Source organism: Aureobasidium namibiae (assembly GCF_000721765.1).
Source record: "Aureobasidium namibiae CBS 147.97 unplaced genomic scaffold scaffold_11, whole genome shotgun sequence".
In the NCBI taxonomy this organism is placed as follows: Eukaryota; Fungi; Ascomycota; class Dothideomycetes; order Dothideales; family Saccotheciaceae; genus Aureobasidium; species Aureobasidium namibiae.
Window position 1 is genome coordinate 955,668 of NW_013581198.1, and position 9,270 is coordinate 964,937.

A 9,270-nucleotide genomic window follows, 5' to 3' on the forward strand; every position below is an offset into this window, starting at 1 on the left:
ACGTCGCGTGAGTCGAGGAGGTGAATTCACCATGGACGGAGAAATGATGCCGAGGCAGGCTTGAACGACAAGCATTTCCCGCCTTAGCAACCCTTGGCGACCTCGGTGTGATTGACTAGACTAGAACTATATTGACGACACCAATATCCAGGAACCAGAAAAGGAAGATCGTGAACAGAACGGGATGGTATGAGCGGTGGGTTAAGGTTTGTCGGAAATGAGGGGTAGTAGAGCCACATTTCTGGCGCTAGGATGGATAAAGGCAGATGAAGTAGTTCCCCACGGGGCCGGACTGACGGCGAGCGCCAACTTATCCAATGATCCGTCTCTATGGCTGCCATTCCTGATTCTTGTCTTTCTCGGAGTCGTTACAAGCTCATCCCCCAAGCACGCCAATGCAGTGGCATCAGCCTTGTACACCCCTAATCCGAAGTCTCGGTTACGGCGCCGTCTCTATTGGAGCTTGTGTCTAACTAGGATAACATGGAAGCATTGTGCTGAACACTGATCAACCTGCCATCTCGTCCTTGATATCCGCACGAGCTTATCATGGTCAATTCAACTCCATCACACGTGGTGCAGTTAGTAAGTTACACACAAGAATGTAGTGCTTTCTCTCATCAAGCTAGATAGCGCGATGAGGGGCCACATAGTGTTCATGCGTTTTCTCGGTCGGCATCTGGATGTTGAAGCCCTATCACATACGACTGCAAGTAATTCTTGGTCTTCCATGTCTTAAGACACATTAGCGAACACTAATGAAGTTCTTTCACATTCTGAGTGATCGCATGTGACAGCACAAAGCAAACATTTCTAACTACTGTCCATTGTATGGCCAGGATACGAAGCGCGGTCCCAGCCTTGTGCAATTTCCTTGACGGCAACAATATTTTTGTCCTTGGCGGAACCAAACAAGGAGAGTCACGTTAAGGAGTCGATTGACACTGTAGTATCTTTCGCGCTTGACGATAATACAAGTACGTCTCTCAAGTCAAACCAGGGTCAGACTGCTACATCCTTGACAGACTATTCTCACCACGAGACTCAGGTGCATCCACCATCATCGTGATACCGAACACCTCTGTAAGCAAGTCCACCAGTGCTTTTGCCGAGTTCTTTGTCATCACTGCCCTTGCGAAAATATTTTGGTGGATGCACATCCCAAATTGCTTCTCCTTCTCCAGCTGCGAGGTCAGCTTGCATCACAAACTCACGGCCCTCCTTCCATGCGACGACTGTCGCTGGTGCATTGACTGTATTAATGCGCGATTCAACACAGTCAATCATGATCGTACTCTCTGGCCAGCCAAGTGCTGCAGCAATGCTCCCATCCCCCTTGATCCTGTTGAGGACATCCTCACAACCGAGACTTTCAACCTTGCATTGAGGCTGGAGCGCGACTGGGCTCCAGGCCTCCGCCCGACTCTCTATTGCGCACGCCCGACTTGCTCTCTACCATTTACTCTTAACGCTATCTCTGAACAGGACATCACATGCTCCGCCTGCTCTGCCCAGACTTGCAGGCTCTGCCTTTCTCTCGCCCACAGCGGCCATTGCCAGATCGACGAGACAATCGAGCTTGTCCTGAGTGCTCTCAACTACGGTGCTTTCAAGCGTTGTCCCCAGTGCAATCAGATGATCGAACTGACTGAAGGCTGCAACCACATGACTTGTGCCACTTGCAAGTCTGAGGTTTGCTGGCTTTGCTGTAGAGGTTGGGCTGATTATCGTGCTACTTGCCAGGACTAGATATGCTCTTTCTCATTCTGCTCGTCCTTGATTTCCTAGCTCTCGAGCCATGTATCTGCCTCGCGATTCAACGTTTCATGTAGGTCATTTACATCCACATCATTACTTGTCTCAGTCTTCAACATGTCCTCCCAACATCTCCTCTTTTGCGTGCTTGTGACAATGTCAATGTCGGCGGAACGGACTGTATAATAGATTTCTGAGTTTTGTAGACCGTGACCAAAGCGACAAGCTTACCACAGGACGATGGCACGGACAACGTGACAGACTCTGTTTGTGCTTTCAAATTCGTGCAAGTATTTACAAGTGTGTCCTAGTACATGCCTCATTCGAATCGTGGAAGTGCGACAGCTGTAGGCTCCGGAGATATCTGCTTGCCCAACGCTATCCAGGTGGAAATGATGCGACATATGTTTCACTCAGCATTTCGCCGCATTATCTGCTCAGGTATTTGAATAGCCCAAGTCGAGCGGAAGGGAAATCCCACGACCAGATTTGGCCAAAAGTCGTGGTGCCTCAGCTCCCTCCTTTCAGCATGTCGTCATCTCCACCAGTGTTCACTCTGCGACTCCTTCTCACCATAACTTTGTCTGACGACGTTGGAAGTGACACTCGTGCTGAAATAGACCATGTCAAATCGTTCTCTGTCTTCGAACATGGTCCTGGCTTGATCGTAATTCCTCTGACAAACATGGGCGCGTCCCAGCCTGTGAAACTCTCTCAATTCTTTCTTTCAACAAGGACGCGGACGTGGTTGCCGCCACTCAACAACCTGCTATTACTGCCCTACCGATCTCCCCTTCGGACAAACGATTTGTCCGTGCCTCTTGCCCATAGCACAATCAACACTTGGTTGCAGTCGCTATTGCGACGGCTGTTGTTTCAGTATGCGCAACGCTGATCTCGAACCGGCTAACACTACGAGCAGTCATAGCTTCTGTCGCTTTGCCCCGTGTCTTTCCATTGTAGTTAGCAAAAATTCTGTTTCGACAGGAGAGTGTTCATAACTTACCTTGACTTCCGGATGGCCGTCATCACAATTGAGGATCTCGATTTCGATCATGCTTGCGCCTGCTCCTCGCGAAGGCACCTGCAAGCATTTGAACACAGCCTCTTTAGCCGCCCATTTTCCTGCATATGAAGCTCGGCGATCGGCCGATCTATCGCAGTATGCTCGCTCGGCTACTGTGAAGTTGCGCTCCAAGAACACCTGGTTGTCAAGGTTGATGCTGGACAGATCTTCAACATCGATGCCGATCGTAGCGTTGTTTGCACTCTGCATAGCAGCTTTCGACATTAGCTTGATCGTGCTTTCGAGCTCATCGATACTCGTGGGACTCTGCTTGTCGGGGTGCCTGGTGTCAGAGTCTGGCGCAATACTGACAGTATATGGACTCTTCCTATCAACACTCGCTACCCCGTGGCGATACGATGGATCAAGGAAGACTCTTTTCTCCTCCGTCTCTGCCCAGGAAGACTTTTCCTTGACGCGGACAACTCTGCTCTCCAGCATTGCCCGGATGTACGCCTGGTTAGCACCTCTACGACGTTGATCTGCCACACTTTTGTACGTGTCAAACGTGTCTTTTGAAATGGCGGCGAAGAGATATTTCGAATGGACCATGATGACGATACCGCCCTTCCGGCCAAATTCAAACGACGTGAGCATTGTTGCATTGATTCCTTGGGTTTGCAGGGGCCGACCAGGGAATATAAGATGATTGCGCTGTTCAAGTTTCTGTTCGATGTTATCGGCATTCCTGTTGCCCGGTACGATGCCCGTTCGGAGCATTTGCACGCAACCATTCAATTGCCAAGCTCCTGCTGCACCCTTCGGATGCCCCGTCGAGCTCTTTTGGCAGACGACTAATAAAGGCGCAGCAGGCGACCTCCCGAGGTGTTCCACTTGTTGCTTGACCACGTCAGTCTCATTTACGTCGTTGGCCTTGGTGGATGTGCCGTGTAATGATGCTACCTGGATGTCGTCGACCGTAGGATCCCACGTGGCTAGAGCTGAGCGTATCGGCGAGATACCGGGTTCCTGTTCACGCAAGTCGTTGGCCCACATACGTTGCAGCATTCTGACCCTAGCACTTCTCTGAGTGTCGGATAGGGACCTTGTAGAGACAGCCTGCTGGTGCCAATGACGCATCTCGCGATCAAACCTATGCCTGCGGTTTTTGGAATCCAGCAAAGGCGAGTCTGCGGTCCTGATGTCTTCTCGAGCAGCAGTCAGAATGCCTTGCCCTGGAGCTGGCACCGAACGACCTATCTTGTCGCTGACCATCTGAGTCATGACCACGATGCCGTAGATGGGTAGGCCCATCTCCAAAGCTTTCTCGGCGGTCATGATGATCTGAACTCCGCAGCCAGCCGATTCAACAAAGCCGCTACGGCTGGTTGAACAAGAGCGAGACATCTCGCTCGGTAGTTTTCCTAGTCCAAGCTCGGCCGAGGTGCTGCAAGTCGCCTTCATCCTTGCGAACTCGTATGACATTTCCTCCTGGAAATCATCACTGCCACCTACGATGGCCATCTTGGCTTTGCCTGTTAGAATGGCGTCCAGACCACTATCCAGAGACTCTACGGCTGTGGCACATGCTCCAACTGGTGACTTGATCGGCCCTGTCGCGCAATTGGAAAGCTTGAGCGGTGTCTTTGCAAGCTTCGAAAGGCGGCAAATCTTGCTCCACGGCAACTTCATGCATATACTCCTTCTTGTGAGGGTCATAACCTCCAGAGTTTTCGGTTTCGATGAAGTGGATGCCAGCGTGCGACTTTATCTGGGCACCATATCTTTCTTCAATCTCATCATCGCGAATGGGTTCTTTCGTGGTTACGTCGACCCATCCCACATATGGCTTGCCTTTGTTGTCGCCATTTTTGTGTTCGATGAGAGACATGATCCAGGCCATTTCGATGTATCCTTGCATGGTGAAGTCGCCGTTAGACTCCATCTCCCACCGAGTGCGTGAGTTGCCCCACGGACCGAGCTCGGAGAAACCCACCACGACAACGACGCGGGATAAGTCTACCATCCCTTCAGGATACTGTGTTCCTTGTGTTGTTGTTTCGTAGTCAGACAGTGCGGGAAGATCGAGTTCGAAACGAGCTCGCTTTGCTGGTTGAAGCTTCTCTTTCGGCGTTTCGACACCTCGAAGGACTGAGCGTTGAATATCCCGCTCAGCAGCGATAGCCTTGCGAATCGCGACTTCCTCAGAGATACGATTGCGAGCGGCCGCTATGCATTGCTTGAGGTCATCGATGTACTGCATCCCGCCGCGAAGATCGGCATACAGCGGAGTATCCTCACAAAAGCTTGAGATGTCTGGAGTCATGAGTGCGAAAATGTTGAGAGCCACCTCGGACTGTATGAATGTCAAGGCACCCTGAGACTCCACGGCATCTGCGACGATGTTGTTCGCACTCATCAGACCTGTCCCTCGTGTCCAGCCGATGACAGCTCCACATATTGTGACATATTGAGACCAGTTCTCGGAGCGGAATCGATGGAACAAGGTCTCAAGACCTAGCTTTGACTCCGAGTACAGGCCATAGTCATGCGATATAGTGGAATCAGTAGTGACCAATCACAATGAATCTTGCCGTTTGCGGATATCGCTTCATATTGATTCAAGATGCGTAAAGTTGACTTCTCACGAGGACTGTATGCAATTCACGAGATCCATCACATAGCCTTGATATGTAGATGGAGATCAATGTCGAAAAAGTCAGTTAGCCATAGCTGCCTGCTTACTGGCCTCTCACAACTTCTCGATGTTATATCAGTAATATCAGTTCCGAGACAAAAGTTGGGCTGGTTCGCGGCACAATCATGCCAGGCTGATCTCCGCAGGTGGAATGATTACTAATTCCAGGCTTGGCGCAAATGGCGGTGAGCCTACTCATAAGATGTGAGTTCGAGGCTGCACTTTTCTCTCGGACGTATCGAATCATCCTCGCAGCAGTGCTGGAAAGAGAAAGAGTCTTCACCGAAATGCCCTCTCAATCATTGACTGATCTACGCGATATGCCACTCTTAGGTCGAGGAGCCACTGGCTTGGTTTATAAAGTGACAGATGCGATGGTTGTGAAACTGGCTTGCAAAGGAGCCGAGGAGCAGAAAGATCATGCCAATGAGCAGCGCATGTTCGAGATGATCGAGGAGAATCCCGGAAAGATCCCTTACCTGATTGAATGTCACCATCGAACTCCGCATGTCACGTTCCTACAATTTGCCTCTGGCGGAGGTTTCGCAGTGCTTCTCAACAAATACCAGAAGCGCGATGAGCAAAATGGCTGGAAGGTCCTGGAACTCACGCAAGCCCTCGATACGCAGGATATCGACCGTTGGATGGAGCAACTGTGTGATGTCGCTGCCACCTTGGAACGACTCGGACTGGCTCATAATGACATCCGCCCGGGCAATATGCTTCTCGACGCAGAGCGTAATCTGAAATTGGCTGATCTCGATCGTGGCACGAAGGTCGGAGAAGACATTCAGGTGCTGACCGAACCATTTGGTCGGCTCCTAAACAAATCGGAAGGCATCGATGCAGGCAGCTATGGTAAGACAGGCGCTCGCACAGATATTTTCGCTATCGGCTCCGTCTTCTACAGCCTTCTTCGTGGCTGTGAGCCTCACGAGACTGAATATTGGGGGAACAACCATGGTGTTATCCTGAGTTAAAAATTCCAAAACAAAGAATTCCCACATTTGGCTGGATCTATCGAGGACAACATTATACGAAAGTGCTGGCATGGAGAGTATAGACAGGTTAAGGATCTATTGGATGGAGTCGAGAGTAAGAATATGAGGACGCGAAGAATTGGATGCGAGAAATTGATCAAGAGCGGAGCGATTTCTCGACTGGGTGGTAGTTGAATTGAAGCTCAACTGATATCACGTCTTGTCGACTACTGAGCTAGCCGTTTTTGCTGTCATATCGTCATCCTTGCGCGTGTACTTGATGAGTCGTAAACTGTACTATCAGGTCATGACTCCCGAGTTGACGTCAAAGATGTGAAACAACACTTGCGGGGACGTAACACATTGGGGTGACTTGACATGGCCTTGTGTGAGTAAAGACGGTAAAAGGCTAGTCGGCTTGATGTTATCAATATCTGGGCTCACTATCTACTTGCCGTACCCAATACATCATTCTCATGTTATCGAACTCTCTTTGCATTGAGCTTCGTTCGGGGTTCACGACTCTGCCTTTCAAGTCGATTCCACAGTCCATATGCCGGAGGGCGGAACGTGACGGTATGGTACGCGGCGGCTTGGTTGGTCTAAAGAAGTTGTTGGCCATTTCGGGAGAGTGTATTAGGCGGAACCGTCGAAAGTGTTGCTGAGATCGCCAAGGAAGTAGACAGAGTTGGCAGCGTCCCTATGCAGATAATTAAAGATTCAGTGAATAGAGCTGTAGTGAGATTGTACAAACAAAAGCCGTTGCCTGAATACTATAATCCAGTGCCTGGAGAAGAAGCAAAAGTCTGTCTTTAGTGTTACTCAACATGAAAGGAACATGCAACAAGGTTGCCATGGGATTCCTGCCAGGGAGGTTAAGAGATAGAGGGATAATGGAAGTCATCGTCAGATCGGTACAAGATATCCGTACTGACAGAAGCGCAAATGTAATGGTCAACGACTTCACACCGGAGGTGTAGAACCTACCTCAGTCAGGACCACCGCAGAGGTCACCACTTGCTCCTATCCTACTCCCCTTCTTCAACGCCGACCTAGTACAATCCAACCTACCCGGACCGGAAGATTCTGTACTATATCTGCCGAAGGATGCAATCTCGCAAGCCTAAATGGAGACAAGAAGGCAGTATAATCATCTGCAAGCTTTGCGACAATGACTATTGCAATACGTACGAAAATCCCAACATCAATTATATTTGCGAGATGAGCCGCGAAACCTACTGCAGCAAGCAGGCGCACAAAAAAACATGCACCAACACATATGTTCGAAGGCCTGGCTGAGAGAGAGAAACGGATTGCCTAGTATGGGACGGAGAACGTTTCTCGGATGTTCGAGGAGTCTGACGGTCTGGAAGGCTGATTTTAATGTCGAAGGTCTATGGTATTTAGAGCTTTGAGGATGCAGTGAGATGAGACGGTCCATTCGTTGCCTCGTAGTAATGTTCTTCTGCTCCATCATTGAATTCAGTTCCATAGCGTACTGTGTGTTTAGTCCGCGGCCGTTGGACTGGACCGGGTACATCACCTACAAACAAACAAGCCAAGTTCCACCTCCGATCGCAAGACACAGGCCGGGCTCAGTATAGGTGTACTGTCTGTCTTCTACAAAGGTGTTGAGTCGACGTAACAGACTATCTTATGGAAAGTCAGCTGCTGCTAACTTATGGCCAATCATGTCCTTACGCGACGTCTTTCACGAAACTCCCGATATATCTCGTTCCATATCATGCGGTCAGTGCAGTTTTGCTCTCCTGGTAGAGACTCATAGCATTTCGGTTGGAGTTTCAATCGCTCCACTTCAGATTCTGGTTTCCATGGCTTAGAAAATGGCCAATCAGAAAAATGAACATACTTAGTCTCTTCCAGCACTCTCTCTGCATCCCATTGCTCCGTTGTCGATCCTAAATATCTATGATGCTCCGTTTTGCGAAACTCACCTGTAAGGAGATCGTAATGTCGGTGAGGAATGATGATGCAGTCCTGGGCGTAGAGATCGTTCAGGATCTCCATGTCGAACGCTGACTCCCGTCGCTGACGAAAAGCTTGGAGAATCCGTTCGAACTGGTATTTAGATGGCTCTATTACCGCAATCTGAGATGACAGAGTATCCTCCAGCCAATACGCACGAGGCATGGCGATCGGGGTACGAGGCAAGAAGAAAAGCTCGTCCATAGGCTACAGGATAGATCAGCTCAAATACAAGGAGATCTTGTTGTGCTTGTCAACCTACTTTGAGGACATTGGCATCCGAATCCAAGCTGATCTCCCGTTCATACTGTGTTTGATTGAACGCCAGAAGCTTGGTGAAACTATCAGCCCAGGTGTTTTCTCCATTGAAGTGTTGAATCTGTATGGGTAACAGCTTCACCTCGTAGTCTCTTCTTGCCTTCCGTAACAAGTGTGCTTCAACTGAGCTTGAATGTATGTCCCAATGCTGAGGGTACATTAGTAAGAGGTCGGCTCGACTTCCATATCGACTGAGCGATTCAAAGATCATTAACGAGTTGCACAGGTAGTCCCTGTTCGTGACGTATTGGCAGTAAGCAAATCTAGAAGAAACAGACGTCTTCCCACTGGTTCCCGTCCACAACCACAAGGGTGAACGGTATTGCGAAGCCGATTTGTGGAGCATCATTCCCCCATTTTGCAGCTAGAGAAGATGCAGTCCTCCAAACAGCGTAAGGAGCAGCAGGATCAGGCCGATGACCTTGAAACAAAGTCGGCTTTTCCGCGTCGTGCTCGTGAGTCGGATGTATCTCTTCCAGATCATGGTGTCTCTGGTCGATTGACTGGTTCAGAAACTGACTAGACTT

General features: G+C 49.7%; 4 protein-coding genes across 4 annotated transcripts; 2 read left to right on the forward strand and 2 right to left on the reverse strand.

Annotated features, from left to right (window-relative positions):
• Positions 1 to 1,152: 1,152 nt before the first annotated feature.
• Positions 1,153 to 1,749, forward strand: M436DRAFT_49812 (uncharacterized protein; the record flags this gene model as incomplete). Its single annotated transcript, XM_013570811.1, has 1 exon — positions 1,153 to 1,749. The coding sequence occupies one exon, from the start codon at positions 1,153 to 1,155 to the stop codon at positions 1,747 to 1,749; it is 597 nt and encodes a 198-aa protein (XP_013426265.1).
• An 842-nt stretch (positions 1,750 to 2,591) lies between these two features.
• On the reverse strand, positions 2,592 to 5,376 carry M436DRAFT_65050 (thiolase-like protein; the record flags this gene model as incomplete). Its single annotated transcript, XM_013570905.1, has 4 exons — positions 2,592 to 2,705; positions 2,762 to 4,296; positions 4,337 to 5,282; positions 5,344 to 5,376. 4 exons carry the CDS (start codon positions 5,374 to 5,376, stop codon positions 2,592 to 2,594), a joined length of 2,628 nt encoding a protein of 875 aa, XP_013426359.1.
• A 370-nt stretch (positions 5,377 to 5,746) lies between these two features.
• On the forward strand, positions 5,747 to 6,439 carry M436DRAFT_83172 (kinase-like protein; the record flags this gene model as incomplete). The annotated part of the gene is made up of 1 exon (XM_013571017.1): positions 5,747 to 6,439. The coding sequence occupies one exon, from the start codon at positions 5,747 to 5,749 to the stop codon at positions 6,437 to 6,439; it is 693 nt and encodes a 230-aa protein (XP_013426471.1).
• Positions 6,440 to 8,140: 1,701 nt separating this feature from the next.
• On the reverse strand, positions 8,141 to 9,011 carry M436DRAFT_27901 (nucleotide-diphospho-sugar transferase; the record flags this gene model as incomplete). Its single annotated transcript, XM_013570637.1, has 2 exons — positions 8,141 to 8,632; positions 8,688 to 9,011. Coding segments are annotated over 2 exons (816 nt in total), but the record flags the coding sequence as incomplete, so codon positions are not given.
• Between the last annotated feature and the right edge of the window lie 259 nt (positions 9,012 to 9,270).